This window comes from Mus pahari, chromosome 1, assembly GCF_900095145.1.
Source record: "Mus pahari chromosome 1, PAHARI_EIJ_v1.1, whole genome shotgun sequence".
Taxonomy (NCBI): domain Eukaryota; kingdom Metazoa; phylum Chordata; class Mammalia; order Rodentia; family Muridae; genus Mus; species Mus pahari.
Genome location: NC_034590.1, coordinates 150,073,095 through 150,092,296, shown reverse-complemented (window position 1 = coordinate 150,092,296; position 19,202 = coordinate 150,073,095). Strand labels below are relative to the sequence as shown.

The following is a 19,202-nucleotide window of genomic DNA, read 5'->3' as shown; positions in this document are numbered from 1 at the left end:
TAAGCCATGCATGTATGTAGGGGATACAGGGAGGCAGTCTGTCTTGGCATCAGTATTTATTTTCAAATACAAAGGAAACTAATGCCAGATGGTAATAATTCCATTAAAAAGCATTCATCCAAGGGCTAATTTCCAAAATAAAATTGACAATTGTTTGTAATGAAATAAATTCATTTTAAGCAGGAAGCTACTAGCATCTTTTGTCTCTGATAAGACAGAGTGGATTTTATGGAGTTCTGAGCCTGAGTCTCCCAGGAGACAATTTTTTGTGGGTTTATGAAAATGGATAAGATGGAAAATTAAGATTTATGAACCAAGCAATGTTAACCAGATCAAAGATGTGGTTGGCCAGCAGAGAAACCACCTCATCATTCTTAGGCATGAAAATGGAAAGGAGGTTTTAACCCCGTTTTTGAAGAGCATCTATGGTATTCAGTATTAGAAACCAGAAACTGATATCTGACCGATTTTCTAGGGATACCTGATGAGAAGCCTGTGTGTCAACATGCTTATATATTTTCTTTGTTACTGTTTATTACTTTATAGAAATTTACAATGAGTATTTGAACATGAACCACCAACTGATAAAGACTAAATGTGATGTTTCAAAACAGAAGAATATAAAAAAAAGAATATCACCTTCCATATGACTTGTTACAGCTACTCCATGTGATAAAAAAAAAAAGTTTTTAAGTTTTACCTTTTTGCTTTTAATTAACTTATCATTTTTCTCAGTTGTAGCTAGTTATTTAGTTATTTAGTCAGTTATTTTCCAAAAGAGACCAGTGTTGGCTTGTTTCATGTCAACTTGACACAAGCTGGAGTCATTTGGGAAGAGGGAATCTCAACTGAGAAAATATCCCCAACAGACTATCTTATGGACAACCTGCGGTGCACTTTTTTATTGTTACTATTTTTTTTTTTGATTGATGATTGATGTGGGAGGGTCCAACTCAGTGTGGGAGGTGCCATCCATGGAAAGATGGCCCTGGGTACGTCCTAAAGCAGACTGAGCAAGCTATGAAGAGCAAGCCAGTAAGCAGGCTTCCTCCACGGCCTCTGCATCAATTCCTTCCTTGAGTACATGCCTTGAAGGCCCTAGATAACAGACTGTCAGCTAAAACGAACTCTCTCTTCCCCAGGTTGTTTTTGGTTATGATATTTTACTACAGCAATAGCCCTAACTAACACAAGAACTGTTCCAAGTCCAAAGAAGTAGTATGAAGAGAAGCGAAGGATTTGCCGCTCTCCAGTTAATGTCTCTAGTACTGCTGGGCAGAAGTTCTGCTCAGCTTCATGCTCTAGCTGTGCTCTTTATTCCTTAAGCCAGTGTCTTCAGCCTTCCTCATCTGTACAGAGGTCCTACAAGCACACCATAAACCGCCAATGGCATTCAGGTAGTCTCTTCATTCTATTCATTTTCTGCTGAGACTTTGGATGTGTGTGCAGGAGCAGGGGGGGTGGGGTGGGGGTGGGGATTGGGTGTGGAGGCCAGAGGTGGGTAATGTCTTCTTCAACTGATCTCTACCTTAGTTTTTGAGACATGGTCTCCCACCAACTAAAGTGGATAGTCCACAAGTTCCGGGAATCCTGCTTCTAACTCTTCAGTGCTGGGATTATGGGCACACTACGTTGTTGTTGTTGTTGTTGTTGTTGTTGTTGTTGTTGTTGTTGTTGTTTTAACATGGGTGCTGGAGATCTGAACTCAGATCCTCATGCTAGCATAGCAAACATACTTAGTCATCTCCTCAGTGTCAGGCCATGAGATAGATATAGATATGGGTGTTTTGCTTGCATGTCTGTCTGGTGTGTGTGAGAGAGAGTCAGATCCCCTGGAACTGGAATTATAGACAGTTGTGATCTGCTGTGTGGGTGCTGGGAATTGAACTGGGGTCCTTTGGAAGAGCCACCAATGCTTTTAACTGCTGAGCCATCTCTCCAGCCCCGTGGACATGAGCTTTTGATGATTGCTTTTTCTGGCGTTTCTATGAGTACTCCATTGAGGTTTCTGGCAGGAGCAGCTAAAGGTTTTGAGAGGAATTCTAACACACTGCATGCTGGGTAAACTGAAGGATCATAAGATAGATTGCTTGGTTGGTTCCTTCCTTCCTTCCTTTCTTTTTTCTTTCTTTTTCTTTCTTTCTTCCTTCCCTTCTCCTTCCCTCCCTCCTCCCTCTCTTCCTCTTTCCTTTTTCTTCTTCATTTCTTATCTTTTTTTCACTGAGTTGGGCATTGACATATGAACAAGGACTGGAGGCTATTGTTTTTCAACTCAAATAAGCCCAGTTCCATTGTCCTTTAGGACCTGAAAAACACTGTGAGCTAAGACACTCTGAACGGAGCATTTTCACAAGACGCTCTGGACAGAGGTAAATAAGGAAACAGTGGTTACTGGGATGGCTGCCGGGAAACCTGTGAAATCCTGCCTCCCTGCCACACATCCAGGGCTTCTTTTTAGAGTAGCAGTCACTTAAGAGGCAGGAAATTACTTCCACTCCTTAGGACAAAGGTCTGAAAGTGAGGATTTCAATATGTCTTCCCAGCTTTGTGAAATAAATATTTGCATCTTTGCGGTTTTCTTCCTCCATTCTCAGGATGCTTACAACAGGATCTGGAAAGTGGACAGTGGAAGAGAATGTTCTTAGGATATAGATGATTAAGCGATGAGGAAAAAGGAAAGGAATAAATAGAAAAATGGAAATAAATTTCTTATAAGAGGTAACTTCCGTGTCAGATGAAGACTAGAAGCTACCGCCCTGTGACCCTATGAAGAAGTGTCAGTATGAGAGAGAGAGAGAGAGAGAGAGAGAGAGAGAGAGAGAGAGAGAGAGAGAGAGACAGAGACAGAGACAGAGACACAGAGAGGTCCTCACACACAGAGAGAGACAGAGAGACACACAGAGAGAGTGAGACAAAGAGACACAGAGAGAATTACTAAAAGAGAGGTAGAGCTTTGGAAATCCATTAAAGGGGCAACAGGAGAGCTGAAAGGTGCAGAGAAGCAGAAGGCCACCACTCTAAGCACAGCATTGGTGGCCTGGCTCCCTGGCACAGGAAAGCAGAAAGAGAAATATCTGGAAGGTATACAGTGAGATGGCTTTGGAGGGAAGATACTGGCAGTCCCAACCACAGACATATCCACACTTCTCGTGAGTCTCAAATCCAGTTGTCCGTCCTGCTGAGAGAGTGACTTCTTTCATGGGAAGAGCCAGCAGTGGAAGGGAGTTCAGCCAGCTCTGAAGGGCTCGCCCATCCCAAGGGAGTCTGTCATTTAAAACTGGGCTACCCTGGCAGCTAAAGAAAAGGGAAGACTCACAAGACGAGGAATCAGAGTCAACTGGCCCTACCCCAAGGGTAAGAGACAATTTTGCGGGTAGTTGTAGAGAATGTGAAGGCTGGATGCTGGCAGGTGACAGAAGGCCAGGAAGAGAGAAGTGCATAGGAAAAAGATGGTTCTGCCCTCAATGGCTGGAAGCAGAGCTCACCAACTGGCCCTTAATTCCCTTGGGCCAAATGTCAGCAAATCCAGCAACCTCTGGAACTAGCGTGCTGCCATGGAGTTGCAGTAGAACCCTTGATAGCCAAAGCTGACTCCCTCCAGCAGGGTAACTGAAGCTGAGTGGATTTTGAAAGCACAAAGACAGATTCACTTGTATAAATCTTAGTAGAATGACTGCTTCTTCTACTCCCAATGAACTTGGGAGAAACCTCTGAGCTAAATTAGCCATCCTACAGAATAGCTAATGTAGCTCCTCTTGGGAGGATTGGAGACTGTGCCTAGACCATAAACTGCAAAGCCAAGTGTGGCCAGCAGAGGGCCCTGATGTGCAAAGAAGAGAAGAGCAGATGCTTGCCCCAAACAGGACCAGGGCCTGCATAAACCATAAGAAAGTAAAATATTCAGGGGTCTGACCCACCGTCTCCCTGTTGCATATACCCTGAAGTCTTACGTCCTCCCCGATCTATATAACCAGCAATCTCCCAGAATTCACTCTAATCCTTCACCTTTTTTTCTCCTGTATGTTTTTCTTTTTTCTTTTCTTCTATTTTTAAATGCTTTCTTTAATTCTGTGAGGCTGTCACAGGATGCACTCTGATCATGCTCATTCCCCTCTCCCGAGTCCTCCCAGATTCTCCTGCTCCTCCCCACTAACACACATTTTTGTCATTCCCTGACAGTTTGTGTTAGCTAACTGCTACTAGTGTAGTGTCTGCCCTGGAGTGTGCTCAATGTACCAAAGTCACTCCATTGAAGAAAACTGACCTTTCTTTTGCCAGCAGTAATTAAATGTCAACATCTCCTCTGGGCCCTAGTGGAGAACCAATAGTATTATTCTGCTAAAGATGTATTGCCATAACCACTGATGAGTGCATCCCTCATCCCTCATCCCTCATAAGAGAAGCTTCTTGCAGTAGACTTCAACTGACACAGAGTCTCACAACTAGCCGATGAGAGAGAATAAGAGACATTGGAATGTTCAGCCCTCAACAAGATGTTGATCCTTCATCTCTTCCCTCATGGCTCATGGATCGTTGCCAAAGAAGAAAAGATTCTAGGAGCCAGGGGTGGTGAGCGACTTCAAGGAAACAGTGTCATCTGGGCACGGATGGATTCCCAGCAATTGTGACGTCATGCCCAAGACCAACTCAAGCACAAGCCGGACAAGACCCCAGCATGGCGGAGAGGAACGGGGCACCAAATCCTGCTTTAAATGCTTTTACGACTATTTTACTTTATCATATTTTAAAAGGCTTTATTTATCTTTATGTATTCATTTTTTTTAATTCCCCTTTACACATCTACCCACCTTTGTCTATGCATGTTTTTTCTGGACAGTCCCTTTTTCTGGTCTCCCTTTTAGCTTTTCTTTCTACTACACTCTTAGTAGTGTTTTGTACCCATTGGCTTAAAAAAAAAAACTATCAGATATTAATTTTCCCTATTTATTTTTTTCTCACTTATCTACTTATCGCATTTTGATCACGAGTCTGCTCATGATCATGGAGACTTTCTTTCTTTTATTTTTTTTTTAATTTCCTGCTTTTCCCTCTCGCCCTTCATTATACTTTTGACTCCATGCTTTCTTTGGTTTATCTAATCTTGTTTCTCCCCCTTTTGCCCCTCTGGCTCCTCATTCCTCCACTGGATTTATTTACAACTTTGACCCTAAATAAACTATAACTCAATGGCAAAACTGATAGTGGTTTCCCAATTTTCTGATTTATATGCAAGAATGGCAATCCCATTGGGCTTTCCTTGTTTCCTTTTCTTGGGTGGTGTGATTTTGTGGTGACAGGTGCCATTGTTTGTTCTCTCTAAAATAAGTCACACTGGAGGTGCAGATTCTCAAAAGTGAGATTCCCCAATCAGAAGGTGCTCACACAAAGGCAGAAGTGATACTTAAGCCATCAGATGTATGGGTTACAGCAGACTAACACAGCCAACACTCAGCTCCTTCAACCACTGAACTAGGTAAAATGCTGAATTAACATTTCAAAGTTTACTGGTAAAAATGATCAATATTCCCAAAGGGAATATTACAAAAGGATGAATGCTGCAAAGTAGCAGAATACAAAATTAATATACAAAAGTCAGTGAATAGCTTTCCTTTATGTCAGTAGTAAAATTATGAAGAAAGAAATCAGGAAAAACATCTCATTAAGAGTTGCTTAAAAACACCTATGACATGGGGTATGATGGTTCACTCCCTTAATCCTAGCACTCCAGAGGCAGTCAGGGGAACCTTGGTGAATTCAGGGCCAATCTGGTCTACACAGTGATTTTAGGACATCAAGAGCTACATGCTGAGATCCTGTTTCAGAACAAACAAAGACATGCCCCTGCCCCCCCCCAAATAAAACCAAACCTCCAAAACACATAAGAAAAGAATCCTAACCAAGGAAAGACCTCTGCGACAGATACAGTAAAGCCCCAAGGAAAATGAAAAAAAGATATCAAAAGATGGGGGTGAGGATAGAGTGGGTAATGGAATCTAAGTGTCTTGAACCCAGAGAGTGTAGTCAGTTATAAAGGAGAGAGATGGAGGAGAGAACTGAGGGAAACAATTAGAACAGAACATAATAAAAAGTATAATGGTATATATTTATGAAATGTTACATTGAAACCTATTTTTCTATATTGTTATCCAAGCAATAATTTTCAAAACTTATTCCACTGCAGACAAAGATCCACAGTTGCTTTATCAAACAAAACAGAACAAAATGCAAACACACAAGGGAATACTCTTTGATCTATAAAAGTACAGTTTCTAATGAAAGACAAACAAACTATTTTTAAAGCTATTTTATGTCATCTTCGCCTGGTGTCAGGAGCGTGGTGAACCAGCTCCAAGGGCAGGAGCACAGGAGACCTAACCCTGCCCTCACCTGGCAAGGGGTACTGTAGATAAAAGAGAGGTGCCTTCTGCCTCCTTGACCCTCGTAGTGCATGAGAGCTGGGCTGAGGTAATGAGAGTAGGAGAGCTGGCCCCACTCCCCTAGTTGCAGCACGCAGGAGAGTGGGCCTACACCTCCCTGGGCAGCACAACACAGGCAGAGGTGCTGGTGAGCAGGTCTGAGGACAGGGCACCAGGAGAGTAGACCCTCCCCTGTGCTGGCTGAAGCCTTTGGATGAGTTAGCCAGGGCAGTGCTGGAGAGCTCACCCTGGTGGTGGGGCCCCAGAAAGGGTGGGAGGTTAACTAATTCAACTACATCCCAGGCCTAGATCCAGGGCTTTGAGTTGACCCATCCTAATGTCTATCCCATCTATGATCTTCTGGGGCATGTGAAAGGGCCAGGCTTTCAGGTCCGAAGTTGCAGGATCTCCATGACACAGGGCACAGGATACCTGACAGGAGTCGCAATGAGGAACCAGTACAGATAGTGTAGGGATCCAGTGCCGATAGTGTAACAGAAGTCAGAGGCCTCGAAACAGACCAGCAACTCATTGCAATGAACATTTGCAGCCTCTAGGACAAGGTTGTTGGTTGTCTTCTTCTTCTTCCTCTTCCTCTTCCTCTTCCTCTTCCTCTTCCTCTTCCTCTTCCTCTTCCTCTTTCTTCTTCTTCTTCTTCTTCTTCTTCTTCTTCTTCTTCTTCTTCTTCTTCTTCTTCTTCTTCTTCTTCTTCTTCTTCTTCTTCTTCTTCTCCTCCTCCTCCTCCTCCTTCTTCTTCTCCCTCTCCCTCTTCTTCTCTTCCTCCTTCTCCTCCTTTTCCTCCGTGCGTGTGTGTGTGTGTGTGTGTGTGTGTGTGTAGGCCTAACTAACCCTTTGCAGTGTTACTCAAAATGAGATGTTAGAACTGCAGATCTCAGGTGGACCGATGAAATTACTGATTGTGGGTATCACTCAATACCTAGGACCCTGGTATATTTTAAAGTATTTTAATATCCTCCCCAGCACCCTACCCAGGATTTAATAGAAGCAACTATTACAAAAAAAACCTATAAAGTAAATAAAAGATTGGGATTCCAATCTTGAAACTCAGTTATTGATGTTTTCGAAATGGCAGGACAGCTTTAGTTATTTTTATAGGGATAATATATGCCCCATTAATACGCACAGTTCTAAAATTTTACTATCAGTTTTAAAAAACTAAGAAATCCTTTTCTTTAAAAAAGGCTACAACTCTTGGAAAAAGTTAAATGTATGCAGTAATTTAAGAACAAAGGAGCAACACAGGAGAGATAGATTCGAGCTCGGAAATAGTAAAGTTTGAAGCAGCCTTGGTTAAGCATGAAAGTGACACATTTTTTTTTGTCAGTTTTTTTATGTGTAACTGAACTGAGTAGGAAAAAAAAACTAGTCAAGGGGCAAAGAAGACAGGCACCCACCCACAGACACGCTGGCGCTGCACCCACCCACAGACACGCTGGCGCTGCACCCACCCACAGACGCGCTGGCGCTGCACCCACCTACAGACGCGCTGGCGCTGCACCCACCCACAGACGCGCTGGCGCTGCACCCACCCACAGACACGCTGGCGCTGCACCCACCCACGTACAAGCCTTTGCTGGAACTTACTATCATTGGGTTTTGTCCTTCAAAGAGTTTTTCCTAGCGCCGCTCCCTTCACTAGCGCTGCACCCACCCACCCACAGACACTCTGGCGCTGCACCCACCCACAGACACGCTGGCACTGCATCTGCCCACAGACGCGCTGGCGCTGCACCCACCCACATACATGCCGACGTTGGGACTTACTGCCATCGGGCTTTGTCCTTCAAGGAGTTTTTTCTAGAGCCGCTCCCTTCGCTGGCACTGTCCTCCTCCTCCATCTCCAAACTTCGGCTGCAGCTCCGGATGATCTGAAAGATGCTGTTGACCGTGAGCTCCTTCTCTGAATTCTTTAAGCCATTCTGTCCCACTCGTTGTAAGAAGTTGTCTTGTCCACTGTAATCGGCTACAAACTACAGAAAAAGAGTTCAAGAATACATTGTTGCAACTTACCATGTCTGAACCATCTGCATCTAGGAGACCTAAATCAGTGGTAAATAACAACCTCTGAGCCTATTTTATTGAAATGGAGTCAAGAGACTCCAAGAAAAGCTTTATTTCCTATTGTTTTTACCTCACCACAGGAAATCCCAGAACTTGCTCCTTCCTTGCTGTGACAATCCCAGCACCTCTAGGAATCTAAACTGCACTGTGAATTTATAACCCAAAAAGCAATATTATTTCATGGCTCCCTAGGGACAAGGTTAGCCACTTCACAGAGGAGGACACTCATTTTAGGCTTGTAATGGGAATTGAGAAGAGAATGAGTAAAGATCTCCATGACATGGAACAAGTTGAAGTGACCCGACTCCAGAAAAACATTTAAAAGCTGTCTTTTGGTGGCCTTGTGCATGTGTGCCTAGGAAGACAGTAGCTTCTTGATGTTTTTAAAGCTACCACTGTGGCTTGATCATGATCAGGAAGCTTCCAGAATCAGAGGGAAGAGCTGCAACCCAGTCAGGAGAGGCAGTGGTCCTCCGCTGCAGTGAGCTGAGGAGAGTGGAGGGTGGGAGGCTTTTTAAAGCGGCCTCTTTCATTTACTGGACTTTTAATACCAGCTGCTAAGACCGAGGAAATATCAGCCAGTGTCTGTAACGAGACCATGTCAGGGGATCTCAAGTCTTCCTAGGCCATGTGATGCTTGTCTTCTCAGGTGACGTGAGATAGGCTGAAGTTTTGAGTCTTCCCACTTCAAATAAGAACGGATGCTAGCGTGTTTGTGTGTACATATGTGTTTAGTGTTGTGAATGTGTATGTGTGTGCTGAGTGTGTATGAGCTTGTACATGTGTGTATGTGTGTGAGTGTGTGAGTATGTGTGAGTGTCTGTATATATGTGTGGGTGTGAAGGTATGAGTGGGTGTATGAGTATGTGTGTGTGCACGTGCATGTGTGTATGTGTATGTATGTGTGTGAGTGTGTGTATCTTTATGTATGTGTGGGTGTAAGTGAGTGTGTGAGTGTATGTGTGTTGAGTGTGAGTGTGAGTGTGTGTGTGTGTGTGTGTGTGTGTGTGTGTGTGTGTGTAAGAGTCAGTATTGAGTGTGGTCATCTACACAGATAAGAACATGAAGGACTCTGGATTCGGGTTTTAGATTTTCAAATACATAATGCCTCAAAAATCTCCCTAACACATTTAAAAACATTTTTATTTCACTTTTAAACACCCGAGAGGGAGGTTTCCTTATATCTTGTGAGCCTCTTGGTGCCCCTTACACAGTGTGCAATGTCCTGACTTAAAACTCACACCATTCTTGAGAGAGGGGTGGGCGGGGCGGAAGGGGCAGAGTCTGGAGTGTCTGGATGGCACGTACATTCACACGCACGTGAATGAAGAGAAGGCACTGTTGATTTCCCCACTCCTTACCCCACCGAGCTGTAGGTTACTGGTCTCACTTGATGTCATCATCTAAACCTAGGTAGCTGTACCCAATAGCAAAAACTTAATCAACTTTTGAAATTAAAACAACAGAAATCCAGCAACACTCCCCCCCACCCCCCTTGTGCTCAACAGTAGCACATTAAGCGTAGCGAAACAACACCAACTTCCAAACAGCTGGTGTTGCTTTCTCCAGAACTTTCAAGGACCTCCTTTCATGCATAAACAATACCAAGGCTTGCTCTAGACTCGGAAAGTGACTTCCCATCGTACAAGTGAGTACAGAGAAGGCTGGGTGAGCCTCTCGGGGGCTGCCCGCTCACCTCCAGAGCTTCTTCTTGGGAGCTGTACCGTGGGCAGAGCTTCAGGAGACCAGAGGCACCATCCAGCACTTCACAGAGCTCCTTCAGGAACACCCCACAGAAAGGGACGACTTTGCAGCCGGGGATGTGCAAGGCTCGGGTCACTACCTTCTTGTACTCGACGGAAGACTCGTGCTGAGCCATGGCATCCTTCAGGCTCCGCATGGTCTCGATGTCAGACTGGTCCATGAACTGCCACATCTTTAGAACTTTCCTTGACCTATTGCAAATAAATGACATTTTTTTTTTAAGCCTAAAGGGGTGACAATGTCGCTTACATTATGTAGACAAAATTTCATAAAGTTTTCTGTCACTTCATAGTTCTTTTTCTGTGTTCGTATTTATTTATTTATTTATTTATTTATTTATTTATGATTTCTATCTTCATTTGGTGACACAGTGGCACAGATGGTATAAAAGTAACTAACCCCTTCCTGATTGGCTTTAAGGCCTACTCCACGAGATGGGAAAGGAGCCAAGATCCTGTGACTAGATAGATCACAGACCTAGGAAGGAACCCATTAGTAATGTTTTGTGACATCATAATAAAATGACTCCTAATGATTTATTGCTATACCCTTAGCATCTCCCACCCCTCATCAGGGAAACTTCTTGTCGCAGATGACAATAAGTCCTCTCCCAATGCTCAGGGGTTTTCATGGAAGAGTGAGTGGAGACACTGTAAGGGAGAAAAGGGGTCAAAAAATTGTCTTCCAGACAAACCAGGGCAGTTACACACACGAACTCACAGCAACTGTGACAACATGCACGGGAGCTGTGCATACTCAAGGCAGACAAAAATGGAGGGTGGAAAGTGGGCACAAATTTCCCACTACTGGCCGAGGAGCTAATAGCACTGGGTAGGTGCTGGGAGAGGGGAAGCCAGTTTTCTTTAACCATGTGATCCTTGGTAGGTTGACTACGTTCCAAGTCAGGCTTTACTTTTGGTTGGGTGACACAACTGGACTCCATGCGGTAAGGAAAAAAAAAAAAAAAAAGAAGAAGAAAAGAAGAAGAAATATCTAAGTTGGATGGGAAGGGATGGGAGGAGGGATGGGAGGAGGGATGGGAGGACGGAGAAGGATGGTAATAAGAAGAGTTGGGGGGAAAGATGGATATATTCAAAACACAGTGTATTAAATTCTCAAATAATTAATAAAAATATTGCTTAGAAAAGCGGGATATGATTTCAAGATCAAACCTGCAAGGAGTATTCCTCCCAGGTTTCTGCTCCAAGTTCTTATTTTTGTTCCTGCCCCGACTTCCCTCTGTGACAGACTCATGACTTGGAAGAGTAAGCCAGATAGCACATTCCTTCTCTAAGTTGCTTTTGCTCAGAGGTTTTTGTTTGTTTGTTTGTTTGTTTGTTTTAATCACAGCAACAGAAAGGAAACCAGAACACGTGGTTTGTTCGAATATTTCAGGCTTTGTCCACAGAGAGCCTGTCCTATATGTCCCTCCTGATCTTTGAGTCCCTCAGAGGCCTACACGAAGCCTGCTAGCTTAGACTCTAGCAGGAACAACTTTCCGCAGAATGAAGTTTCACCTTAGCTCCACACCACCTGAGGGACCTTGTTTCGATGTATGATTCACAGAACAACATACTAAATGGATTTCCCCCCTAGTTTGAAACTGCTGCTGAGATCAACAGGTGACACGGTAGCTGGCAATCTCAAGAGCAGTATCATGGCATCATGTGGGGTGTCCGGACTGCCCCCTGCCCACGATGCTTTCTTGCCCTCCTTTATCCCACACGGGGAACCGAGACAGTTGGAAACATCCCCGTGGAGAGTACTGTTAGAGGATTTATGTGAAAAGCATGAACTTAGCCTCAGGGGCTGGGTGTGTCAAGTGGACTCCTTGGACACTAATGCTGGGCAGTGTGGATCATCGCCTACTGTGCAACTCTCACCTAAATATGGGCAGCTCGATGGAGTTGCCCAAAGACAGGGAGAAATAGATGGCTCTGTAGATGCTTTCTGCCTTTTCAGGGTTAACGAGGCAGTGGAGGTGTCTCTCATGAGTCCAGACAGAGTAGATGCTATAGAAAGAACTGAGCTTGGACTATGTATTTATTACTTACTTTCTTTTTGAGAGGAAACAATTTTATTTTACACAAAATCAGGACTAGATCCTTGGCCTTTTAGAAGAACGTTTTATTGATTCTTTGCAAATTTCACATCAACACACCCCAATCCCACTCATTTTCTCCCTCTAGATCCACCCTCTGCCCTTGCCACCTCCCCTCCAAAAGAAAATTAAAAGAACAGAAACAAAAACCAAACCCTCTCCCCAAACCAAACATCTTACCTTGGAAGCTGTAGTGTGTCACCGTGAGTCCCACAGTGCACCCATCTTTACTTGAATCCATTGCAATGAGTCATTGATCAGGTTCCAGGCCTCTGACTTCGGCTACACTATTAATACTGAGCACGCTGGGACCCCTTTCAGATGTCCTGTCATTGCCCTGAGACCCTGAGGCTTTGGATCTGCAGGACCTGGGCCCTTCACATCTTCCAGTAGTTCATAGATGGGGTCTATGTTGGGGTGGGCTGACTCAATGTCCTGGATCTAGGCTTGAATGGTAGCTGAGTTGGTCACTGAGCTTGGGCTATCATTAAAAGCTTGCCTGTCATCGCTTCTTGGCCTTTTGGCTAAGATCAAGTGTAAAAGCCTGCCTGTCAGATGAGGTGACCCCTGAATGTAAGAGAGAGGACCCCAGGACTAGATCTAAAACCTGAAAATTGAGTGGTCACTCAGAGGGTGTATCACACTTTTGACAGATATGTTTAAACATTTGGGGAGATTCTTGCCTCCTGATGGGGGTGCTATTTTAGAGGGTTTTGGAAATCTTAGGAGGAGGGGGTCTAGCTAGAAGAAGGCTACCGCAGGCAAGTTTCTAGGAATAATACCTTGTCCTTGACCCTTCTTTGTTTCTCTCACCACTTCCACCAGGTTCAAAATGAGGGAAAGAAACCTCTCCAATACACACTCCCAACACTGCGTTGTGTTCTACCCAGGCACCAGTAGCCAAGTGAGCATATGTGGGACACCTTGGAACCGTGGGCCAAAAATAGATACCTGCTCCTTAGAGTTGTTCTCTATACTAGGTAATTATGCAGTGAGAGGCCCTTAGAAAGCAAGTGGTGAGCAGACAGGGAGTCACTAGGAAGGAACTCTCCATCTGTGCACGTCTATCTCTGAGACAGTAGAGAGGAATACAGCCAGCCAAGTAGGAATTTTGGCTCCTTCAACTCCTGGACCCTCCCCTTTGCTGCCCCCTCCCTGCCTTCCCTCTCCTTTCTCCTCCTCTCCCTTTGAGGGACCAGGGCGTAGAGTTTATCCTAATAAGTGTTGCTGGCTGTCCAGAGAACTGATTCAGAGCTATCTGGCTAGAAAGAGGAACCAGTTCAGAACACCATACTTCCTTACCTGAGGCCAGCCAGGAACTCCATGACAGCGTTGTAGTTGCCCATGTTCCAGCAGCATTTGGCCACATGCACCAAATAAGAGAAGACTTCCCGCTTCTCCTCCATGGAGCCTGCCGTGAGGACCAGCCACGTTACCCAGGAGCTCACCTGGAGGATGGATGGCAGACATTCACTCAAGACATAGCCTAGAAACTCGATTTCTATATACATTTAAAGAAAAAAAAAATCAATTGGGGACCAGGAAAAGAAGTAAGCAAGGAGCTCTGATATGAAATCCAGATCCGTTGCTGCTTTGATATGACTCCTGGAGAACGGATAGGTCTGCACCTTCATCTCCATCTTGAAATAAAAAAGGCTAAAAAAGGTAACCATAAAATCACTCTCGCTCTACATGATTCCATAAGACTATATATATATATATATATATATATATATATATATATATATATATATAATAGGTCCCTTGGATACTCTTGAAATATGGCTAATGGACATGGAGATTAAAGGCAGTCAGTGCATTCAGCCCACACATTGAAAATATTTATCAAGCAAGAAATGTGTCAGTCACATCAGGGCAGGTAAGATGGCTGGGCAAGTAGCAGCACCTGTCACCACAGTTTGACAATCTAATTTTGATCCCTAGTATCCACATGGTAGAAGGAGAGGATAAAATCTCTGCCGTTGTCTTCTGATCTTCACACGCCTTCTATGACATAAGCTCATGTGCATCAGTGTCTGTGTGCATGTGGGTGTGCATGCATGTGGGTGTGCATGCAATAAATCTTTAAAAAATTGAAATATGTAGTACCAAATCAAAAATACAAAAATATTTTGGAACAATCTCTTTTTTTCTAAATTAATTAATGAATCAAGTAATTAATTAATTAACTTTATCTCCCCTTTATAGTTTCCCCTTCCTCTTCTCCACCCAGTTCTTCCCTTCTACCTTCCCTCCCCTCTCCTCAGCTCATCCATCATTTCTCCTCTGATTCACATGAAAAAAGGAGAGGCCTCCCATGGGTATCAACCAGCCTTGACATATCAAGTTGCAGTAGGACTAGGTGCATCTTCTTTTATTGAAGCTAAACAAGGAATCCCAGTAGGAGCAAAGGGTCCCAAATGCAGGCATCAGAGCTAAAGACAGCTCTGCTCCCCCTGTTAGGCCAAGCCACACAGCCGTAACATACATGCATAGGACCTAGGTCTAGCCTATGCAGGTTCCCCGATTCAGTCTCTGTGAGCCCCTATGGGCCCAGGTTAGTTGATTCTGTGGGTTTTTTATGGTGTTCTTCATCACTCTGGTACTACAATCCTTCCTCTCCCACTTCTATAGGATTCTTCAATCTTGGAACAATCTCTTACACATACTAATCTACTATATTCTTCAAATGACGAAACAACTAGAAGAGTCAAAACTAATAATTATTATGTACCAGGAGCCATCCTAAGTACCTTGACTATGACATCTCATATACCTCTCACAACAGTTCAGAGTCAGGGATGATTAGTACCCAAGTACCCCAAGAGGTTGCTGAAGATCCTCCGGCAAAATAGGTAGCAAAGGCTTGCCTTAGACTTGGAATTGGCATTTGTTGGTTGTGTGAATGAACACACAGGGTTGTTTTCTGGCTCTAACTCCAGGATTACATTCTTCTACTGTGACTTGGTTTTGTTTTGTTTTGTTTTCCTACCAGAGTATAAAATTTAGTAATTCACATCTACATCCCATTTCTGACATTTGGTATTTAAATGATCTCTTTCTGCTCTGAAATTATTTCACTATTGTTCATCCTGGTGCTTGGCCACAGCTCTCCAAGTTGAGCTCCACCTTGGCTAACTAATGGGGGGGTGACCAGTAGTCTGTTGTTGACCATATTAATTGCAAGATATGTTAACAACAGAGCTGAAACCTAAGGAACAACTCTTTCTTCAGTCTGTGAGAGAATGCGACCTGCACAGAGTTCATGGTGACCTAGACATCTGAGGAAATAGGAGTTCAAGGTAGAGGGCACACTGCCCAAAAATGGAAACAATAAGAATTAGTGATGTCTAGTGTCAGCACCAACCATAGGGGGATGTCCAATGCCAGTTTTCAGATCTAGAATCTTTGGCTTGCCAGGCTCTGGGTTTGATACCCAGTATCACAAAGGAAACAAAAGAAATGAAACAAAAAACAAGAATAAAACAAATTGACCAAAAAGAGAGTATGTTTCAGAGGAGAAATATTCACAAAAAAACTTTCTTATGAGATCATAATACTTAAAAACTAGGACTATTAGCTTAGTATTCGTTTATTCGGCTGATGAAAGGGGACCATTTCTTTTTATACATGGTCCTGGGTGGATCCTCTTAAGTCAGTGGTTCTCAACTTGTGGGTTGAGACTCCGTTGGGGGTTGAATTACCCTTTTACAAGGGTTGCCTAGGATCATTGGCAAATGGAGATATATACATTACAATTCATCAACAGTGGCAACATTACAGTTATGAATAGCAATGAAAATGATTTTATGATTGGGTGTCACTACAATATGAAGAACTGTATCAAAGGATAGAAGCATTAGGAAGGTTGAGAAACAGTGTCTTAGACACTCAACTTGGAGCTATACATTTAAAGATAGAGACAGAATGAAATCAAGAAAGTATCCCTAAGATAATTAAAGAAAAACTACCATCAACAAGATCCATCCCAAAGTATAATGTATAGGATATATGTTCAACACCCTTCCACCGAAACAAGTATGCAAATGGTTACAATGTTGATGAATTTCTGTATATTGAACCATCCCTGCATCTCTGGGATGAAACCTACTTGATTATTGTGAATGATCAATTTGATGTTCTTGGATTTGGTACTGGGAATATACCCAAAAGATGCCCCAACATATAAGAATATAAGGCTCCACTATGTTTATTGCAGCCTTATTTATAATAGCCAGAAGCTAGAAATGACCCAGATGTCTCTCAACAGAAGAATGGATACAGAAAATGTGGGGTACATTTACACAATGGAGTACTACTCAGTTGTTAAAAACAATGACTTCATGAAATTCTCAGGCAAATGGATGGAAGTAGAAAATATCATCCTGAGTGAGGTAACCCAGACATAAAAGAACATATATGGTATGCACTCACTGAGAAGTGGATATTAGCCCAAAAGCTCACAACAGACCATATAGAGCTTAAGATGAAGGAAGACCATGGCATGCATGCTTCAATTCGTCTTAGAAGGGGGAAAAATAATCACAAGAGGTAGAGGGAGGGAAGGACCTGGGAGGGAGAGAGGAGGGAGAGGGAAAAAAGGTGGAGACAAGATCAGGTATGAGAAGGGACAGGAGAGAAGTACAGAGGATCAGGAAATTGAATAGAAACACGTAGCAGTGGGGGATGGGGAACTGGGGGTTGCCACTAGAAAGTCCCAGATGCTAGGGAAGCTAGATGCTCCCAGGACCCAACAAGGATTACATTAGCCAAAATACCCAACAAATGGGAGATAGAACCTATAGAAATCACCTCCAGTAGATAGGCACGGCCCCCAGTTGAGGGATGGGGCCATCTACCAACCTTAACATTTTTAACCCAGAATTGTTCTTGTCCAAAGGAAAGACAGGGACAAAAATTGGAACAGAGACCAAAGGAAGGGCCATCCAGAGACCAACTTACTTAGGGATCCATCCCATCTGCAGACTTCAAGCCCGACCACTATTGGTGATGCCAAGAAGTGCTTGCTGCAAGAACCTGATATGACTGTTCCCTGAGAGGCTCTGCTAGCACCTGACTAATAGAGATCCAGATACTCACAGCCAACTATCTGAACCAAGCCCAGGGAACCCAATGAAAGCCAGGGGAAGGACTGAAGGAGTTGAAGGGAACTGCAACCCCATAGGGAGAACAACAATATCAACTAACTGGACTCCACAGAGCTCCCAGGGACTAAATCACCAACCAAAGAGTACACATGGAGGGACCCATGACTCCAGATGGATATGTAGCAGAGAATGGCCTTGTCAGGCATCAATGGAAGGAGAAGCCCTTGGTCCTATGGAGACTGGATGCCCCAACATAAGGGGATGCTACAGGGGTGAGGTGTGAGTGGGTGAATGGGTGTGGGGGGGTGTTCACCCTCACAGAGGCAAAGGGGAGGGGGGATGAGATAGGGGTTTGAGGAGGGGAAATTGGGAAGGGGGACAACATTTGAAATGTAAATGAATAATATAGCCAATAAAAAAAGAAAGAAAATGGTGGCAATGGTGTGGAGTACTGATTAAACATGGCTACGTTCTGGTGGTTGTTGCACTGGAGTAAGAAACTGCCAATTCCTTTCCAATATAAGCTGAAGTAAAACCTGTCACTCCAACATCCAGGAGGCTCTGAGTATGTCCCTCTGTTATCTCCTTGCTCTGGGGGGATGCTAGCTGCAAGCAAAATCCAAACAGACCTGGAATCAGGCCACCAAGACAAGCCCTTCCTACATCATCCTAGGAAGTCTATAGGGGTTCTTAAGCTGAGCTCCCCTGTAGCTGCCAGCAAACCCCCCTGCTTGTTCTCCAAGCCGGTTTTCTCACCAGTAACAGTCAGTTCATGAAACCTGGCTCTGCTGGACCAAGAAGAAATGCTTGCCAACAAAGACTGGTCTCGGTTTGGTGCAGCTATCCAATTCTTCCTTTAGCTTGGTTTGTGTTTGATGGACCTTAACCTAGTATGGGAACCAAGTCAAACTTTTCTTTCCAAGTAGAAATGGGATTCTGAACACTTAAAATGGTTCTTCAGAGTCACCCAGCTCCTGCCTGAGACCACTGCTTGGCTGAGTCTGTGACTTTCGGCCAGTGTTGAAAGTCACCTGAATTATTCTGACTATTCCTATCAGGCAGTGAATGGAAAGGGTTAACCCTCACCCAGGAGCAGCCTTCCTCCCAGAGAAGCAAAACCCACCCCTCCTTTGTGTCTCAATCCTGATCACGCACACGGATTTATTTCCTATCAGTCAAATCATTTCCCATACTCTTTCCCACATGCTAGGGAAAAAATAGCAATACTGTATTTCACATGGAAACATAATTTAAACCAACTGTTCCATCCCTGAGTGTGAGTCCCCAGGGCCCTTGGTTGTTGAGATTATATAAGCACTGTTATCATAAACTCTCTTCTCTCTCTCTCTCTCTCTCTCTCTCTCTCTCTCTCTCTCTCTCTCTCACACACACACACACACACACACACACACACATACACACACACACACACGCACACACACACACACACGCGCGCGCACACACACACACACTACATAGCCCACATAGCTTATAAACTGCAAGGGCAATTCTTACGATAACATAGTATATTTATGGTTTTATTGGTGCTAAGTGGTAAGAATGTTACCAATGAAACAAAATAAACAATTAAAAAAAAAGACAAAAATTTTTAGTGGTATCAAATGTAGCCCACAGCATAAATGGCAGTTATATTTACCAAGTAGAGATGAAGGGTGCTACCATCTCAGAAAATGTTTCACCATATCATATATATATATATATATATATATA

General features: G+C 43.7%; 1 protein-coding gene across 4 annotated transcripts in view; it reads right to left on the bottom strand.

The window, feature by feature from the left end:
• The window catches only part of Plce1 (phospholipase C epsilon 1), a 300,309-nt gene that overhangs the window by 73,125 nt on the left and 207,982 nt on the right, over positions 1 to 19,202 (bottom strand). For all 4 annotated transcript variants that reach the window (XM_021196340.2, XM_021196332.2, XM_029538628.1 and 1 more), the window contains 3 exons: positions 13,666 to 13,811; positions 10,195 to 10,453; positions 8,202 to 8,407 (listed from right to left, as the gene is read on the bottom strand). In XM_021196340.2, coding sequence (XP_021051999.1) covers positions 8,202 to 8,407; positions 10,195 to 10,453; positions 13,666 to 13,811 — 611 coding nt within the window. The remainder of the gene's footprint in view (positions 1 to 8,201; positions 8,408 to 10,194; positions 10,454 to 13,665; positions 13,812 to 19,202) is intronic.